The sequence below is a fragment of the Hesperophylax consimilis genome, chromosome 6 (genome assembly GCF_061612785.1).
Source record: "Hesperophylax consimilis isolate HC1 chromosome 6, BYU_Hcon_1.0, whole genome shotgun sequence".
NCBI lineage: Eukaryota > Metazoa > Arthropoda > Insecta > Trichoptera > Limnephilidae > Hesperophylax > Hesperophylax consimilis.
The window spans coordinates 4,296,715-4,318,423 of record NC_142841.1 but is presented as its reverse complement, the minus strand read 5'-3'; the positions used below and the strand labels follow the sequence as shown (position 1 = coordinate 4,318,423).

General features: G+C 35.0%; 1 protein-coding gene across 3 annotated transcripts in view; it reads left to right on the top strand.

The window, feature by feature from the left end:
- The first annotated feature begins 331 nt into the window (after positions 1 to 331).
- Positions 332 to 21,709, top strand: part of CenG1A (Centaurin gamma 1A) — a 444,662-nt gene continuing 423,284 nt past the window's right edge. For all 3 annotated transcript variants that reach the window (XM_089632321.1, XM_089632320.1, XM_089632315.1), the window contains exon 1: positions 332 to 800. In XM_089632321.1, the coding sequence (XP_089488447.1) occupies positions 626 to 800 (175 nt within the window). In that variant the 5' untranslated portion in view covers positions 332 to 625. The remainder of the gene's footprint in view (positions 801 to 21,709) is intronic.

The window sequence follows — 21,709 nt, the reverse complement described above, 5'->3', positions numbered from 1 at the left end:
TAAAATTTACAAAGCATCCTAAAAGATGACCGGGGCGTTGAGTGAATTTATTTTCCATTTCTTTGTATCCACAATATCTCCGGTAGATTACGTGAATCACAAGTAAGCATAAATAAACCACCAAGTAGTAAAATAATAATTATGTTCATTTTAATCAAAAAGAGCATCTATGGAAATAATTTTGAAGCTTTTCTGAAACTTGCACGCGAGTTTGTTAGTAATGATGATCGCCGCATCGACAGCGCAGACGTGAAAACAGTTTAGAAATTTCGCCGCATGTCGCTAGTGTTTTTCCTCCTGTCACCAGTTTAGAAATGGCTGCCGCCGTGGTGGGAGCTCGGTCAAATTTGTGTTTACGTTTTCAAAAGTTCTAGTTGACATTAGATTTAAGTGCAGCTCCAATTTGTTTGTTGTGACATCCCGCAACGCGAAATCTAATATTTAGTGCGAGTTTGTAGATAAATCTCGCGAAGTTTCACAGTTGAATACAATCATTTGTTGCATTCGTTTGAAAATGTGTCAAAAAACATTGTCATTATTTACTGTGGTGGTGCTTCGATAATCTTGTGTTTTTTGGTGTTTGTTGGTGTTTGTGTTTTTGGGCTTTACCCTGAAGACTTGCAAGATGAATTCCCGCCCGCATTTGCAGCCGTTTTTCAATAATTCCTTGTCGATTCGACAGGAGATACAACGCTTCGAGAGCGTACATCCCTCAATATATGCCATTTACGACCTAATTGAAATGGTACCTGATGGAATAGTGGCTCAACAGATCAGGGATCATGTCGTCTGCATAGAAGGTAATTTAGAAACAATTTTTAAGGCACAATCGCACCTCTAGACAAAATGAATATCAATATTTATTTATTATTAAAAAAGATGGAAAAGTCTCAAATTTAAGGTTAATTTTTGACCTGTCAAGCGTACCAAATTTGCCGTCTTGTGTCATTTTCCCATGCCGTGTTTTTGGTCTCGTTTTACAAAACGCCGTAAGCGACCACGTTTTTGTGACGGAAAATTCGCTCGATCGCCACCAGTGTGTTCTGAATAACAAATACAAAACACCTTTAGTTGTTAGTTGTCATTTTCGAGTGGGCGGCCACGTTGATAATGGACAAAAAATATTGCCGCGCCAGGTAGATAATACCTAACCTGCAGCATTCTGTACTTTTTAAATCTGAATCTAGACACAATGGCGGCAAAATTGAATACAACTCTAAAGTTATGTTTACTGTAAAAAATGTGAGTATAATTTTTTGGATTTATATATTAAATATAATATTTATATATTAAATATAATATATATTAATTAAATATAATATATATTAATTTAATATATTAAATATATAACAAATTTTGTTATTTTGTAGTACATTTGCTAACTATCACCCTGTGGAAGACCATCATTCAGAATCGAATTAGTCGTGTTTAGTGACGAGATCTGAAGAGCTAGGTAAAGGAGGAAACACATTATTAAAACGCGACGCCACGTCTCGACACCCGATGTGCACCGTGCACATTACCAACACGCGACGCCACGACATACTAGCAATTTCTGAATACAGTTAGCTAACAGCAGTGGAAGTGAATGGTTTTGTACTATGGATTTAATAAATAACGAGTCAGATGAAGACTTTGAAGAAGATTTGATGCAAATTACGGGTACATATATGATACTTTAACGACTCAAGAAAAAGAGAATAACCAGGCGTTACTGGGTTCATGAAATAAATCAAAAGAGGAGTAGGTATGTGTGGTGAATATCATACTCTGTATCCGGACTTACTTTAAGATATTGAAAGATTTCATATGTATTTTCGGGTTACTAAAACACAATTTGAAGAAATACACGAATTTATTCAAAGTGACATACACAAGATTATTTCTCACAGTATGATCCCTGTATATAGCTAAACTCATGTCATATAGAACTGGATATCGTTTTACCAACTCAATTAATTGTTCGTCGGTCATTTCGCTAAATAAATGCAAAAATAATATTAAATTGGCCAAAATTCCGTATATGCTCGGTGACAGTTCTCAAACGACTGACGCGTGGCGTCGGGTGTTGTCTAGAAACATACTGCGCAGGCCGCGTCGGGTGGCGTGTTTACCCACACCATGGGCAACACGCCGACCTGCCACGTCTAGATCGGGTGGCGTGTGCGCGCATGGCGTCGCGTCGGATGTTCATAGTGTGATTCTGGTCATAAGAAAACAATACATTTGATTCGACTCAACACGCATCGCGTTGCATCGGGTCGCGTCGGGTTTTAATAATGTGTTTCCACCTTAATTTTATTTTAATAAACCTCTACTCAACCAACCTTGTGAGATGAAGCCGCCGAACGAACCTTGAATCGATCAGCAGCAGTGTTAACTCATACTGCAGATTATACTGCACTTGGAATTCACCAATCAGCTTAAAACTATCATTGTACTTGTCATGAACACACGACTGATAATGCTTATATAGTCTGCTACTTGAATTTTATAACAACGCACGGAATGCGAATATTTTTTTATATAATTTATTTAACAATTCAAATGGGCAGAAGTGCATCACAAATCACGTCGTAATTATTTTTCCCCCATATTTACTACATTATGTTTTTTTTGCTAATGATATGCGAAAAAGCTTTACCCATCATAAAAAAATTATCTGACGGTGACAGGATAAATCATCACAATGATAATTCATCACATCTTTAAAAAGTTATATAAAGTGATGAAACAAAAACTTTATTAACTGGGTTAAGTAGGTTAGGTTATATTAGGTTCAAAAAAAAAATTTCATCTTTTCTAATAACTTTATATCATCTTTTAAAAGTTTGTAGAATTGTCACTGTGTTGAGTTATCATGGAACCATGGAATCAACCTAATTACAAAAAAAAATACGGAAACTCTCTTACATCTTCAAAACAATTCGAAACATTATGTCACTACCTCAGCTAAAAAATATATATTTTGCACTCTGTCAAAGTATTCTTATGTATGGTATTTCAGTATGGGGAGCAGCAGCAGAGACTCATCTCAAATCACTTAAAATTAATCATAAAACAATAATCAGAATTATGTTTAGAAAGCCTTATCAACATCCGACAGAACAGCTAATGATCAACAATAACCTATTAGACATAAATAAACTATTCATAAAGAAGATCATCTACAAAAACTGCATAAAAATATAACCACACTTCATAACTCACTCGCAAAACACAAGAGCAAACACACACAATCAATTACAAGTACCATATATCAAATCAAATTTTGCAAAAAAACATGAATCTTACTTGGCACCACATATATTCAATAAGTTTGTAGCCCAAACAAAGACCTACGTCGCATCTAATAATTTGAATTGGGTATTCAAAAGATTTTTAAACTGGTTGAATGTCAAAGAAAGAAGAGAGATAAGTAATATTCTTAATATCTAAAATTATATATTTTCTTTTTTCTACTCTGTTTTTAAATTCTGATTTTCCTCTTATTTTATTATTATTATTTTTACTATAATATATATATTTCTTTTTTTTTTTTACCACTTATTTGTTTTTATGTAATTAGAAATTGTTAGTTACCAGCCTCAGAACAGACTTTGTCTAGTGAGGAGGGTAAGGAGAAAAATCATGTATATACATAACTAATAATAAATGAACGCCCGGGTTGCAGGCACTGAATTATAAGAATTATAAACCGTGAAACAATGTAATACTAAAAGTCGGTATTTTATTTTAGTGCAGAAATTCTTCGACTAACTACTATTGTATATAATGTATTCCTCACTGTCAATATAATTATTTATTTATTTATTATTTATTTATTTATTTTTCATGTTCTCCGTAAAACGGTTATTCACCAATACATTATGGAGAAGATTACAAATTCGACAAAAAGTATAGCAAAACACATAAAAAGGTCAGTTTCACTACTTTGTGACATATGTCAAAAGATAATTGTTAAACTGCCTGTAGGTTACGTTAAAAATGTCGATGGTCAATGCAGACTCGTTGAGCAGTTCAGTCGCTCTGTTGACTGGGGATAACTAACATGTAAACCTAACCTACGTTATCTACGTTGACATATTTCAATACTCGTCGTGTCAATACATAGTTCCACGATAACAAACATGTAAACCTAACCTACGTTACCTATTAAATTGACTGATTTCAATACTCGTCGTGTCAATACGTTGTTCCACGATAACAAACATGTAAACCTTAACTACGTTACCTATTAAGTTGACAGATTTCAATACTCGTCGTGTCAATACGTTATTCCACGATAACAAACACGTAAACCTAACCTACGTTACCTATTAAGTTGACAGATTTCAATACTCGTCGTGTCAATACGTTATTCCACGATAACAAACACGTAAACTTAACCTACGTTACCTATTAAGTTGACAGATTTCAATACTCGTCGTGTCAATACGTAGTTCCACGATAACAAACATGTAAACCTAACCTACGTTACATATTAAGTCGACAGATTTCAATACTCGTCGTGTCAATACGTTATTCCACGATAACAAACACGTAAACCTAACCTACGTTACCTATTAAGTTGACAGATTTCAATACTCGTCGTGTCAATACGTTGTTCCACGATAACAAACACGTAAACCTAACCTACGTTACCTATTAAGTTGACGGATTTCAATACTCGTCGTGTCAATACGTTGTTCCACGGTAACAAACATGTAAACCTAACCTACGTTACCTATTTAAGCTAGTTTTAGTATCATCACTATTCATGGCCTTATGTATCACTGTTTAAATGTGTGTTGAATCGTCATTGTGTTGTGTTATCTGGTCACCCAATAAATTACTTATTTTTTATTGAACCATGCAATTGCTTCCTGTGATTGTGCTCTGTAAAGGGTTTTAATGTAAGATCACGATTGTATTATTATTGTCACACTAATTATTGATTTCTTACAGTTGATTTTGCAGTCAAGAGAATTTATTTGATCTTTGCGAACGAAGCTTATCGCTAATCGCTACTGGTACGGTACGCTACGGTACCGCATTCACACTGGGAGTTTAAAAATCGCCGGCGTCTTTTTCCATTGAGCTGATTCGTCCCTTCTCCACTGCCATGCCGATTCGGTCAGCGGATAGCGACACGTTTCCCTTGTAATGCTCGGCAAGACTTCCATTGGACTACACTTGGCATTTCCATGTCGTGCCGCCTTCCAAATGTCAAAACCCCGCTCCGGGCCTAACTATATTAGGCTGGCCGCATACATACGTTTTCCGTATCGGAATGTATAAACGTCAGTACCAGTGTTGCCAACAAGGGCGATATATCGCCATTTAGGCTACTCAGAGCGAGAATCGGCGCCGAAAAAATCTAAAAGGCGACTGGTCGCCAATGAAGCTACTTCAAAAACATCAATTTTAAACATGTCCCGAAATTCTCTAGCCACCCCCCCCCCCCCATGAAATTTATTTTTCTGGGGACAAATTTTATATTTTCTTGAAATTCTCTAGCAACCCTCCCCATGAATTTTTTTTATTTTCTGGGGACAAATTTTATTTTTTTGAAATTCTCTTGCCACCCCCCCCCCCCCCACGAAATTTTTATTTTTATGAGAAACGGCGATATTAGGTCAAGATCCGTTGGCAACACTGAATTACGAACGGAAATTTCCGTACGTTTGCGTCGGCACAAACAAACTGTATGCAATAGCTGCGTTCCACATGACGTCATTAGGTTTTTTCCATTCGGTTTCTCCGAACGCGCCGGCTCGCATTCGGAACGTGCGTAAGGAATTTGTTCCGTTCGGAACCAAAACGAACGTGTGCGGCAGTTAATGTCTACTGATTCCGTGCATTCGGATGTCCGAATACGGAAAACGAATTCGGAAATCGAATACGAAAAACGTATGTATGCGGCCAGCCTTACAGTTTCAACATAAATACGTACAAATTATAATAAAAAAATTAAATTCCTTAACGCAGTTTTCAGCAAAAATGCATACAGCGCAATCATTGTACCAGACTTTAGGTATGAGAATTGTACTGAAGAAAAATATGTATTCGGAAGTAAAGGAAATTTTGAAGGAGTTAAATAGTTTGCCCTCAGCAAATTATTTACTTCGATACTTTCATTTTTAATCTAGAAAATAATGAATGGCCAAACTGAAATGCTGCGGTATTAGAACACACATTAGACGAGGAAAAATGAGACTCTTCAGTCATATCTATAAAGTCAGATACCTTCACAATCAAATGTGTAAAAAATGTAAGCAACTAAGAATTTGTAAGCTTTTTAGCCCCCGCTTACCCAATTTATACCGATTTATAACAAGTTTCTCGTTAGCTCTTTAAGTTTTTAAATTCTAAAATATACATATATATATTTATTTTTAAGGCGATGCACTACGTTTTGAATCGAGCCGCTATCAATAACACACCTTACATAGATGGTGATAAGGCTTAAAATCCCGCTTTACACCATCCACCCGTTCTGATTTATGCAAGAAAAAAACATGGCCAAAATGTTCCTTTTATTTTATTTTGTGGATGTTCAGGCACAAATATTTAAATGTTTTTCGATCATTTTATAAATAACTAAATTTGCCACATTATACAATAAAACCATAACCGAAAATGGGTTCGTAAGTAGGAGATTTTGAACTTTAAAGCAGTTTTCATAGGCCTATACATTATTTTTTTTCTGGTCTTATAAAAAGACTTGAAAATCTAAATATTACTCGATTATCTCAAAGGCCAGGGTGTATTCTACTCGCAGTATTTAATTAAAGCATCTGAAACATTTCTAGGCGACCAAATTTTCAAACCAAAAACACATGCTTTTAAATTACTACGTAGGGCATCGCCAAAGAAAATATTTATACATTTGTCATGCCGGAAACGTTAATTATATGCAATTTCCTCGATAGAAAAAAATCGCTAAGTTCCAAAAATGATTTAAAACACGTTTTCTTCTGTTATTTAATGTGTTTTACTCATAAAAAAATCACAGTGTATCTTTAAATGCAAGTAAAACATTTGACGAGAGATTTTTGCCCTATTTCAAACGAGTCGTGTTTTATTAAATATTTTCACCATTTTCGCTCACATATTTTTGTTTTTTAATATTAGCGCGCTCCCTCTGACATTCGTATTTACATATCTCCCTTTCAAACCATATTTGAACGCTTACTACGGGGCCTTAAGGTCGCTTCATAAAAATTTGCCAGTCCTAATGGGTCCTAAACCTAACCTAAGTTTTGCCACAAATTTTATTATAAATGTAAAATAAATGGCAAGTGTCATTTGCGTTCAAAGTCGTATACTTTTTAATAAACGTGTGTTAATCTGAAGTAACCAGCCAGGTAATTATGTTTTAATGTATATGTTTGTAAATAATAAGTATGTTTTTTCTGAATCTGTTTGTAAATAATAAAATTAGAGCCTAGGAACTAATCAATTGTACAGCGCCCTTGAGGTCATTTTTCACAAAAAACGGTGCTATACAAATTATACAATAATTATTTTTATCCATCGTTATCTAATAATAGAAAACTGATTACTTTCTGAACACTTTCTGGAAACTGTGTTTAGGAAACCTTCCGACATTGATATTTTTTGCAATTTTTTTTTTAATAATTACCTTTATCCAGGACCATGCTTCATAGAAACATTAAGTAATATTTAAGGCAGCCGATAATTTAGTAATTATTATTTCGCTAGACGGAATGAAATATGGTGGTTACCATAGAAATCCAAATTGATAGACTAGCCTATCAGGGAAAGGGGAAAAAACTAAGTACGTGGAACGGGAGGGGCGTGACCATCTCCTTTTCTGTTATTTGTTAATAAATGAATCTCACAGTATACAGGCAATTCGCCTTGTAATATATTTTTACAATGGCGGGCTGCGTAAAAAACAAATCAAGTTTCAAAAATTGAATATTTTGTTACACTATTTAGTTAGACGCATAAACAAATGTGTTATAATTTACCCACCTCCATCATTTTTAGCGTCGCTGCGGACTCAAATGGACTGCGTTGCAAACCGAACTTTACTTTTTACGCCGGGTCTGGTAATTTCAATTTCAAAGTGCGCCCTTCGGCGGTCAACGCAAGTCTGATGTCGTAGTTTATTCAAATATTTTTGAACCCTTCTGGTGCCAAAAGTATGGTCTTGGTTTGCCTTCAGATCGTCGAAATGATGCTCAGATTTCATATAAAGGTAAGTCTATCAATTTGGATGTCTATGGTTGTTACCTACCCTCCCCCTTGTTATTACAGCCCTGATGTCTCTCCCCTTTTGTAATGTTATTCATTCACGCTTCTCCATCCCTCCTACGCCTTGTCGCAATAACGTGGTAGAGTTGTGTCTGTCCATGTCTGCCTCGGTCTTCGGAATATGACAGACCCAGCAACAGTGGCACGCGAGCCAACGTTCGTTTTGCAGCCAGAATTGTGGTGTCTTATTGATGGAACCCACCAATAAGACACCTCCAGGCGTCACCTCACACAACTATTTTTGCGAACTGGCCGACCAGCTGGATGTCTTCCATTTAGCATTGGCGGTAGTATTTTTTGTGCAGAATTCGGCTTTCTGGCATTAATTAATTATTTTAGTATTTGATATAAATAAACGGCAAGATAACAAATTTAAAGATTTTTATAACTGTTGTTTATTTAACCTGATCACAACCATGCTTTTTGCGGTCACTGAGATGAGTTCATGTGCTACAAAGTGTAAAATTGCGAAGAAGTTATGGTTCAGGCTCAGTTTCTTTTTTACAACGGGGCGAATGTTATAAAGAATTATCACACTGATGTTTGCTACTTTTTGTCGAGCTGTTTTTGTTTCTGTGGTATAAAAAGCTCTAATAATAATAACAAATTTACATTTAAGCAGTGGCGGCTCTTTTACGGGGGTCTTTTGGTCAATGATCTCCCAAATATGTTGCAATAGTATTAAAATAAAAGAAGGATTTAACTACCCGATTAATAATTTGGTTTTAATTTTTTTTTGTACTGCAATAGCGGGTTCCAGTGCCATCTAGCGTCCAAATGAGAAGCTACTGTACTTCGGGTCACTTCAAGTTTTGTCCCCAAGCTATCTCCTTTCTTTATCTTTGCTATACAGACAAATGAGGTAAACACTATCATGTCTGACGTATGCTTAGTATCATACAAAATTTATTTTAAACGGATTTTCGTACATGACCACGGTGAGAGAGAGACATCTACGACCTAAGATTATTAAGGTATTAGAGGGAGATGTGAAAAAATGTCAGTCGAAAGTTTTTTGTGTGATAAATGATAGCCACCTTGAACTTGAATATTTGTTTGCGAAATTATGTTTATCATTGTTGACGGAATTTCCTTGGAATAATTTGAAATGTCTAATTCTGTGGATATCGTATCGAAAGAAATCGCAAACAATTCATTGAATCATGTCAAACGTATTCAAATAAAGTGACAATTAGTTTTTGTTACAAGAAAAATAAAGAAGTTCAAATCAAAAGTTACAATTTTTATCAGTGCATTTGCGGGTGCAATAAAATGAACGTATAGGTAGGTACTCGTGCTTTCATTGTTTACTTTTTAAGTCTACTGAACAATGGACTAAGTTCAGAGTTAGTAATTAAAAAACTTTTAGTAGGAAAATATCTTTAAAACAAAAACAAAAAACATTAATTAGCATGTGTAAATAATTAGATGAATAATCTTAAATCAAACAATATTGTACTACCGACTTCAGAATAGGTGAGTACCGGCAAATTAATTACATGCATAGGCGTTTTTATAATATTAAGTACTACATTAGCGATATGTATTAACATTTCATATTCATTTTTTTTTCGATTGACCTTCCACTTCTTGACCCCTAGAGCTGCCTCTGCTTTTTTGTGATGAAGTTAGTGGCCCAACGAGTATGCCAACTGTTAATCAATTAATTTTCGGGTTACATTAACTTTGCGTTCTATCAAAAAAGGTTCCGGGCTTCTGGTCTGAGGCCAACCCAGTTCCGCTATCATTTCATTACTAAAACGCAAAAAGGAGAGAAAAATGAACTCATAATAGTCTTGATGATTCATCCTCGCGTGCGTCCCAGGTAACGCGATCTGCGCCAGGTCAAATATTACAAAAAGTTAACTGGCTCCGATTAGAAAGGAACACTGTAACTCTTCCTAAAATTTCAAATAGCTTTCGGAGTTTCGGAGCTTTTTGCTGAAAATTGGCTTGCTTTATGGTTTTTTTAAATTCGCCCTTTTCAGGTATGTTCAAATTTAGAATGTTTTTAGCTAATGATATTGGCTTATTTATCGCTACGCTGGAAAAGACAGGCAAGAAGCGCTATCTTCACATAAGACCTTTCGGTTTTAAACCATTATATACAACCTTTCTCCAACCATATTTTTTCCCATCAATATGAAGACCTTCGTAGCCGAGCGGTAAGCTCCTTGAATCTTCTTTTTTTTTAATTTGATGAAAATATCTCTAACTGTCTTATAATATTTCTCGATTTTTGTAACGATATATGTTTTGTTTCATTATTAATTATTACGCATTATCTCGACACTGGAATTAGATACAGAGTCGAATTTAAGTCGAGAAATATAAGTAGTTTTTTAATCATAACAACGTGAGATTTACTATTGTTCGACATGCTATTAATCCATTTACAGTACAATCTTCTCGTTCTGACTCCCTAACATCTGGGTAGATAATTATGAAAATAATTCTCAAGGATACTTAAAGAGGAATAAAATTATTGATTTTCTCAATTACCATACTTGGCTCATGCCCGTATTATGGTAGTACAGTAGTGGTGAATGAATGAAGAAAGGAGTGAAAGGAGAATGTATGACGTTGAAGTGAATGATAGCAGAAGTCGGGGACGCCCGAGGAAGACATGGCAAGAACAAATGAATAAGTAAACTTTTCAATTGTTGACAGTAATATTATGTCCACCTGAAAACTTCCCCCAGTTTACTAACATTCACAATCCCAGAACTATTCCAAACTATTCATAATCCCGCCGGTTACACGTCAGCTAGTCATAGATATGTTTAAAGGTGTATAAGGTAGAAAATACTCTCAAAGACCACTGGCTGAAAACGGAATCGTTGTCGAAATGACTAGCTTTATCATCCCTGTTCTTCTCACTACTTTGCCTCACTCTGTCTCACTTCCTCACTATCTAAATGGGGAGGCTATAGTCCCACTTCCTCCAGGCAGTTGGAACTTGATCGATAACACATAGATTTGGATTATTTGCTTCCGCACAAAAATTCCAACAATTTAAAAGAAACTACTTAAGGCGATGCCATACGTAGTAATGCAAAATCATGTGTTTTTGGTTTGAAAATTTAGTGGCCTAGAAATGTTTCAGATGATTTAATTAAATACTGCGAGTATAATACATCTTGGTCTTTAAAATAATCGAGTATTTTTTAGATAAGTCTTTTTATAAGCCCAGAAAAAAAATAATGTAAAGGTCTATGAAAACTGCTTTAAAGTTCAAAATCTCCTACTTACGAACCTATTTTTAGTCATGATTTTATTGTATAATGTGGCAAATTAAGTTATTTATAAAATGATCGAAAAAAATTTAAATATTTATGCCTGAACATCCACAAAATAAAATAAAAGGCACTTTTTGGCCATGTTTTTTTTTTGCATAAATCAAAACAGGTGGATGGCGTTAAGCGGGAATTTAAACCTTATCGCCATCTATGTAAGGGTTGTTATTGATAGCGGCTCAATTTAAAATATTATACGACGTAGTGCATCGCCTTAAATAGTTACTATACATTTACGCATCTTCCCGGGGGTATTTCTCCACCTTTTTCAGCTTCGTATTTTATTCCATTCACCCACTGATTTCAAGATATGATCTCGCCTTCTGCCAAAATTCCTTCTACCCACAACGTGATTTAAAATTTCTCTGAAACTTCTACGAATGCGCTAGAGCAATGCTTACAGAATGCTTCGACGATATCTACCAAAAGCCACGTTTACATCTTTTCCTCCCTCCCGGAGAAACCGGTTCGCCGTTCTCAAGAAGAGCAACAATAAATATTAATTTAAAATTAAACAGTAACTTTGTAAACATCACTTATTACAAAGTTACTGTTTAATTTTAAATTATAATGTCACATCACAAAGTAACCGCTTCATATGAAGAAAGAATTTTCCCCATAAGTGATGTTTACAAAGTTACTGTTTAATTTTAAATTATAATGTCACATCACAAAGTAACCGCTTCATATGAAGAAACAATAAATATTGTTCAATTTTCATACTACTTCTATTCTTTTCTCTACAGGTCTTTTTTTTAAATATCTATATGAATTTCACTTTTGTTTTCTTGAATGAATGTACGAATAATGTGGTATCTTGAAAGTGGTATCTTGGAAGTGGAATTTACCCCGATTCCCGACATTCGGTCGAGCTAAAACTCGGCATATAGATTCGTTGTCAATGAAAATGCATTATATCATGGTGGCAAACACGCAGACACACTCGAACATATACGCATTATTATTTTTTTGGTAAACTAATGTTTAAGACAAGATTTTTTATGCATAGCACAAAGGGTAACAATTATTTTACAAGCAATAATTATTAGCCTGAAACACTCATCCACATTGAAAAATCTCCTGATAAAAGATACATGACGCCAACGGGACGGAAATCGAAAGGACACGGGTTCACGTCCCGTTGGCGTCATGTATCTTTTATCAGGAGATTTTTCAATGTGGATGAGTGTTTCAGGCTAATAATTATTGCTTGTAAAATAATTGGAACATATACGCATTACCTTGAAATTGGATTACATTTAGCAGTTAATACACGAAAGAAATGCCAGTCCTACCCAATTGGGATTTGGCTCAGTTGTTAGCGTAGTTCACTTCAGTCCTTGGGGGGTAAGGTTCGATCCTCGGTCAAACTAAAAAAGAGTGTATTTTTAAATAGGTACATCTTATAAAAATAGATGTATAATAGTAAAAAATATTTTGTTTTTTCGGGTTGATTTTTTCTCTGTGCTTCTGACTTTTGTCTTCCTCTGAAGCTTTCAAGTGTGACCTGAATAGCTTTCTGTTTAAACGAGAACACATTTTTAGTTCTACGACTCGCTCTTGTGTTCACCTGGTTTGTTTGTCCCGTGCAAACTGAATTAGTTGGAGACATCTCGGCCGGTGACGTCGTCGCCTCTATTTCGGGAGCCCTTCCAGTGCAAAGCCGAAACAGATATCTACTTAGTACATATTATCATCGAATGGTTGGGTCACCCATTCATGGCCCGCAGTGTTGACTACACATTTCACGATGCAACGGTGTAGGCGGTGTACCAGAGTTTCTTTCTGGAGTAAAACCAACCGCCAAGGAACAAATACTTATAACCGTATTGTGTAGGGCTCACGGATACTATACTAGCAAAATCAAATTTAATCATTTAAGTTCTGCAAGTATTGACAGGTGTTTCGGCGTTCAACGCCATTTTCAAACTGGTTAGGCCACGTTAAGATGAGTTATTTATATGATTCTATTTACCCCCGCCCAATTTCAAATAGATTATAATCGTAATAGAATCGTAAATTGAATCATATAAATATGTGCAAATTGACATCTGTTGGACAAACGTGCTGTTTTTAAAACATCGCTATCTGTTGGACATAAAAGCAACACGCGCTATTGTTTCTCTGTCTGCATATACAGATTACCAAAACACACGAATTCTTTTAAATAATTTGTATAACATTTGAGTCCACCCAGCGCAACTTTTGCACACAATTGTCCGCATTCTAACGCAGGCAACCGACCGTCCGTGATGTACATATCTGTCAGAACCCACCGACCAATCGCAGGGCGTTTAAGTCTCTCAGGGTTTAATCGTTTAAAATGACGATTTATTAATTCTACGTAAATATAATAAAACTTATATATTCAGAATCAGCATTTGTTGATCCTTAAGAATATATTTTTAAGCAATAATATTTTTCAACCAAGTTCCTTATTGAGGGATGTTTTTAATCTGAAATGGTTGGGGAAGAAAAAGGTTGTGAAGTTCTTGGCTACTCAGATTTGGTAATCAAACACGGCTAAAGTAATTTCTAACATCAATTCTATAGATACTGAGAGTTACTACCACTCTGGAACTGGAAGTGTCTGCATAATATGGGCGGTAGGAAAACCTCTAGAACGGTGAGCTCTGACGACATGCAATTTGTGTTGCTTTTATTCTCTTGGATGTCAGAAAAAGGCGTGCTGAAAGCTACTGCAAGGTAAAATAATTGTTTTTACTGCTTTATTTTAGTTAAAGGGATAAGTAGCTGAAATCAATCAATAGGGTTTCAGTGATGAAACAACTAACAGATATTAAATATCTCAAGGTTCTTATATGTGGTATGTATATTTAGTCATTACCCGGTGACGTGTGTAGCGCATATGTGTGTATTTGTGACTGTGTGTGTATATGCATGCTCATTGAACAGTTTATATTATTGACATGTTGCTACTTTTAAATTTGGGCTGTGAATCCGAAAAAAATTTGATTACTGTAAAAATATTATATTATAAAATTGATATGTAAATAGTTCATAATAATACGATAGACCATATAATATGAACTATATCAATAAATTTTATTAATCCGTCATACATATTTTTACCGTAGATTAATATTTAAGAAGAAAAAATGGAGAGCCTATTTCTTAATGTTCCGATTAGTAATATTGTCCACTACTAAATCATTACCTATTTTTTTATTGCCTTTTCTCAATTTTCATTAGCGCTATCCCCCTTGTCAAAGATATAATTAAGCAACGGCTTAAATAATCGGTACTTAAGGCAATAATTATCCCGTGATTAAGCTATAAAACATGTCATAAAGAATTTGTGATTTTTTTTATAAAATATCGAAAATGTTTTAATTTTTTACATATATTATATCTAATTATTAATTATAATATGGTAGAAGTAATCGGGGACGCCCGATGGGTAAATGGAACGATCGAGTGAATCAAAAATTAAATTCTTGAGTCGGGCCATCTCAAGAGTCAGAATAATAGAAGAGTATGTATGAGACGATGTTTGAATGTGAATGAAGCAAGGAGTGTAAGCCAAGACAGAGTTGTGTGGCGGTCCGTCCTCTCTGACTACCCCTGCGGGAAGTTAGATTTTACTACCAATTAAATTAATCAGTCTGTCGAAGATTAAAATTTATATATTTACCACAATTAAATTATTATTAAAATGTTTATTTCGCCGTTTTTTTTTGTTGTACCGTAATTGTTGATTCACACAAATACATTCTCTAGCGATTCCGTTCAACTACTTTTGATAAAGTCAATATGCTATTGACTTGCCTACCAATGGACAAATGGACAATATCAGCGGGAACATAACACGTCAATCGGTTTAATTTTTTTTTTTTTTTTTTTTTTTTTTTTTTTATTTAGGAGAAAAAACAGATACAGATGTCAATTGACAAGAATATACAAAACATCAACTAGAGAATTTACCTGCATCCAAACTATTTCTCACGAATTAACTTAAACAGCAGTTAAAAAACATTTACAAATATTTTGACTTATAAATAGGGGAAAAATATATACATAAGAATATTATTTTACAAATAGAGATATGAAAGAAATGCGCAATATCCTTATAAGAATTTACAAATTATTTTTGAAAAAATTTAGAGAGTAAAACAAAAAAAAAAATATCTATATATATATATATAAATAGATAAACAATGTTAAACAGAAATTAAAAAATATATACATATTTAAACAAGTATGTCTAAGTTTTTTACTGTGAACTTTGTAGGAAAACAGTCTTCATTTTTCTACTAAAAGTAGTGCGTGTATCAAAGAATAAGTCAGAGTCCTTGAGGTTTTGGTTCTGATTAAGTGATTCGCACATTCTTCTGATTGGATCCCTGACACCAGCATTTGTACGCGTCCTGCTAATGTGGAATAAGTCGTTAAGCCTTGTTACTCTGGGTGGTACTTTGAAGTTTATTAATTTCAGTAAGTCGGGACAGTCAATAACGTTGTTACAGATTTTATACAGAGTCATGAGATCAAGGTATGTTCGCCGGTTAGATAGAGTGGAGACTTTATAACTCGAGAGCATATTTATGTACCCGCGTTTGGGTGCGCTCATTCTGTAATTGAGGCAACGCAGAAATTTCTTTTGAATACTTTCAATATTTTCTTTATAGATATCGTAAAGTGGATTCCATATGGAGGTGCAGTATTCAAGTTGAGAACGGACCAGAGTGTGGTAAAGAAGAAGATATGTTTCAGGTTTTCGAAATTCACGGCTGTTTCTGATGACAAATCCTAGCATGCTGTAAGCTTTATTCACAATATTATCAATGTGCGCATCGAAGTGGAGTTTGGAATCAAAAAGAACGCCTAGATCTCTTATACAGTAAACGCGCTCGAGTAAATAATTACCAATACAATAATTGTGTTTGATAGCGTTGTGGTTTTTAGTAAAACTTATTTGTTTACATTTATTGTAGCTTAGGTAAATTTTGTTTTCATTGCAAAACGTTTCGAACCTTACTAAGTCGCTTTGTATGAGCAGACAATCGTTTAGATTCCGAACAATGGCAAATATTTTTATGTCATCAGCGTACAAAAGATATAAACAATGCACGAAACATTTAGTAACAGTGTTAATAAAAAGAATAAACAACAGCGGACCCAGGATTGACCCCTGAGGCACGCCAGAAGTAACTGGTTCCCATGTAGAAGTGTGTCCTCGTAATGATACGGCTTGTTGTCTTTTTGTTAAATATGAGATAAACCAACGTAATAAATTTCCTCTAATTCCGTTGTACATAATTTTTTTGATAAGAATAAGGTGGTCAACCTTGTCAAAAGCTTTTTTGAAATCGCAATATATTGCATCTACCTGGTGGCCTCGATCCATACTAGTAAATAAGAAATTTGAGTAAATAAGTAAATTACTCATGGTAGATTTGCCTTTTACAAACCCGTGTTGTTGTTCAGTAATTTTGGCAGCAAGCTGGGGATATATATTGTTATGGACAAGTCTTTCCAATAGTTTAGGGATCGCCGAGAGAATGGATATTGGTCTATAGTTTTCCACTCTTTGACGCGAGTCACCCTTGTGGACCGGTATAATATATGCCAACTTCCACCTATCAGGGAAAACTCCATCACTCAGGCATTTATTAAATATTATGGTAAGCGGCACACACAGTGACGACGCAGCAGATCTAAGGAAAAACGCCGGTATTCCATCGTGACCCGCACCCTTGTTTATGTCCATCGATTTTAAACTCGAGTGCACTTCTTTTTCCGTTAGTTTAATTGTGTGAATGTGCGCAAGTCCAGAGTCCTGAACTTCCTCAAGTTGGTCAATGTTAATAATTGGGTCATTGATAGAGGAAGGTTCAAATGTTGACTTAAAGAATTCAGAGAACATATCACAAATTTCCTGGGCATCGTCAGATTTGCGCCCTTCGAAGGACATTGCAGCAGGGTATCCATCAGACGATTTTAATGAGGATATGTATGACCAAAAGCTTTTGATGTTATTTTGAAATGAACTTTCGATGTTGTCAAAAAATAACCTTCGGGTTTCATAAGTCAATTTTTTGTATGTAGCACGTAAGAAGGAAAATTCACGATAATCAGAAAGACCTTTATATGTCTTCCATTTGAGCCAGACTTTATCTTTTTTCCTTGATAACCTAATAAGTTCTGGAGTAAACCATATGGGGAATTTGTCATTTCGTCGTGCCAATACTGGAATAAGCTTATCAATTACATTGTTTATTTTTAAATAGAATCGATCTACTGCTTTTTCGGCTGATAAATTTGCGATTTCAGATAACCAATCAATACAATTAATGTCCTCATTAATCTGAGCATAATTAGCTTTCCTGAAATTGCGCCTACGCTGTATTTTGTTTTTGATTTTTGGTTGAATTACGAAGGATATATCAAATTCAAGGGCTGGGTGGTGTCTATCCTCTGAGATGAGAGGGTTGTTGCTACGTGTAACATTTGTTTCACGACTGTAGAATACGAGGTCTAAGTATTTTTCATTATGGTTAGGTATACAGTTATATTGGAATAAGTCCATCAATGACATTGCTTGAAGCAACGTTTTCGATGCAGCCGTATTTGAGGAGGCGAGACCTTGACTGCTGTTTTCGGAAAATGACCAAGTCAGAGTTGGTAGATTCATATCTCCTAGTACACAAAAAGTATTATTTGGTTGTGATGAATATACAGATTCCAGGTTTTTGGAGAACGTATCATAGACCGTAGGTTGTGAGGCAGGAGGTATGTATACTGCACATATGATGAGATTGAAAGACCTTACCGGAATAGAAATGAAGATTTGTTCGATTTGACCATTTTCCCAGTCATCGAGCCGGGAAGATGCAAGCTCCTTGCGCACTGCTACCAAAACACCGCCTCCATCCATTTTACCAGTGAGTGTACGGTCCCTGTCACGTCGGAATACCGTGTAACGCGAATCTATGAATTCAGCAGTATTTATATTTGCTACAAGCCATGTTTCAACTATAACTATAACGTCGTAGTTATTCGATAATACATTAATTAGTAGCTCCTGGGTTTTGGTCCTAATACCACCACAGTTCTGGTAATAAACGGTTATAGATGATGATGAGATCATTTCACCAGAGTGGGAGTGCCGTTTGACATATTCCACAATCGCACGAGTGATACATTATGCAGGGCATATGAGGCTTCGAAATTACATAAAAAACATAGACTACTTATTAGATCAATGAATGTGAAATATGTTGACATTTTAGAATGTGAATGAATATGTGAGAAACATGGTATTGGTTTAAAGTTATAGGGATATTGCGCGCTAAACAAAAATATAAAGTAGCTTTGAAAGAAACAAATTACAGGATACAGAATACTGTGAGAAAGCGGATACCAAAGACAGCAGTAACATGTTTGTAGTCACATGTTTTGCTGATCATGTGTGATTATCGTTTGAAGGTCTCCCTCACGGCGAATGGTGAAAACCCGAGAGAGATCGTTTCTCTTCGCCAGAATACTGCCGTTCCGCACCCATATGTATTTAAAGCCGTTAGCTTTTCCGGCGGCTCGTGTTTTGGCAAATAGGATTTTATTTTTCAATGTAAGGTGCTCGTTTATATAAAAATTGGTGGTGGGAGCACCAAATCCTAATGGTTCCGTGGTAAGGCCGCGGCGAGTCCTTGCTGCAGCGATGACATCATCACGAAGTCGTTTTGTGGATAGCTGTACGACTATATTGCGCGGACGGTTGGAGGGCGAGGAGTGGCCGCGAGCGACGCGATGCGCAGAAACCACATAGCTACTTGGAAGCGGGACGTTAATGTTGGATCCTATTTTCTCTATTAATGTCATCAAATTTTCGCCCTTTGCTTCGGGAATCCCATGGATGTCTACATTGCATATTCTGCTGCGCTGCTCCATCTCATCTTGTGCATCTCGGAGTGACTGGACTTCTTGCCGGAGGTTTGAGTTTTCTTCTTGGAGAACGCTCACACATCCCAGAATTTTTGTGTATTGGTCCTTCCACTCGTTAGATAGCGCATCTAATTTTAACTGAACAGCGTCAATTGCTTTCTTGTTTTCAGTGCGCATGATTTCAAGTTTCGACTCAAAAAAATTGATTAATGAGTCAGTGTCAATGTTAATCATTGACTGATGCGCCGACGGTGAATCAATAGGGCCAGACGTGGTTGCTAAAGGTGAAGATGTATCTTTCTTTGCACTGCAAACCTTGCGAGTTTTAGACATTTTGGTTGATTTATATCTTAGTTTGTAGGTAGGTTTCTTATAGTTGTTCAGAAATACCCCTTATTGAGTTAAAATTAATTTAACTTATTTGTCTATGACAAAAAAAAACCTCTTCACAAATTCAAAAAGATTTCAAAAATTCAAAAACATAAATTGTCTGTGGTTATAGCTTACAATGACAGTGAATTCGTTATGCGTAATTTTTCAGGGCAATATGTAAAGTTGTTTCGCACTGTCAACACGAAATACACTATTATTTTGATTAATTTTTCACTAGTTTATATGTTTCAACTTTGATTACTTGCTAAATTTGCTTAAATTTCACTACTTTTGTCATTAAATATGGATCTGTCAGAATCAGCTGTTGTTTTCACTTGTCCATAGACACTTAATTGTTGGCAGATGTATCATATAAATGCGGGAAAGATCGACGATTAATTTCATTCATTCAGCAATAAAAACTAATTATAAAAACACCTAATATAATAGAACTTCCTTCTTCTGGCGCTAGTAAAATTAGATTGTTAATGTTAATTTTAGCTGTAAGTTTCTACATATGTAAAGATATATTCGTATGTCATTAAGATATTAGTTACTGGCCTTAGTCGTAAGTCTTAGATTTGATGTAAGTCTCAGAGGTAAGTCAGTAGTTCTGGTATTAACTATTTAAGAAATATATTTGTACAGCGCGCTTGAGGCGATTTCTCACGAAAACGGCGCTGTGTAAATTAGCCAAATATTATTATAAGAGAAGTGCTGCACTGACGAGCAAATGTGATTTTATAGTTTATCATCCAGTATTTCATCTTATAATGCCTTAAGCGATATTGACATTTTCCACTGTAGCCTTAAATCGTTTAAAATCTAATTAACCTCACTATGTACTTGAGTTAAAAATATTACTTCTGTATTGTTTAGTATTCTCTTTTTAATCATTTTTCACACACACTATGTGCTTTATTACTTTTAATTAATTTCTAGCTGTTATAAATATTATAAATGGAACTTATAAAATGTCCTGAAAGAATCCAGTTCAAGGTATGCTGGATGGTATTTAAGTCACTTAACGGAATGGCTCCGGCTTATTTATCAGAATTGTGTATTCCAGAAAATTCCCGACAGTCAACCCTTAGGTCAGCAACGTCATCAGCTATCGGAAGGTTGAAGGAACCAAAGCGCACACCAGATACTAAGTTCGGTGAGCGTGCTTTCGCCGTGTCAGGACCTAAAGCCTGGAATGGACTGCCACATGATTTGAGAATGATCGCAGAATCGACAGAATTTAGGTCTAAACTTAAAACGCACCTTTTCAGACAGTCGTATCCATAATTTCAGAAACCTCCACTTTCACAGTCGACGGCAATTTAAATTAACAAAATGTAAAAATGATAAAAATAAAATAAAATAAATAAAAATAATAATTAAAAATAAATAAATAAAAATGATAACAACTAGCAATTTGTAGGCTTTTTAAGACAGTTAAAATACAGTTAAATTAAAATAAAAACTATAGCAGACTTAGGTCATGCGATGACAAGTGTTTTTTGATATAGTGTCCTCTGCGTGCAGTTTTATCTTTTATAAGCATTTAAACTTTTTAATATAAGTGTGTTTGTCGGAAGTGACTTGCCAGGTAAGTATGTTTTGGTATCTTTTCTAAATAACAAATGTAGATCCTAGGAAATAAATTGTACAGCGCCCTTGAGGTGATTTTTCACAAAAACGGCGCTCAATTATCCAATTATTATTATTATTAAATGGTTTAAATCATGTTCTATATTTTATGTTCAATTATATTTTTTTGTAAAACTGTATGTTTCCTAAATAAACTAAAATCAAAAAAAAAATCTTTTTTATCATAAATTATAAACTTTATTTTATTCTTTGTTATTTACGAAAAATAATATAAC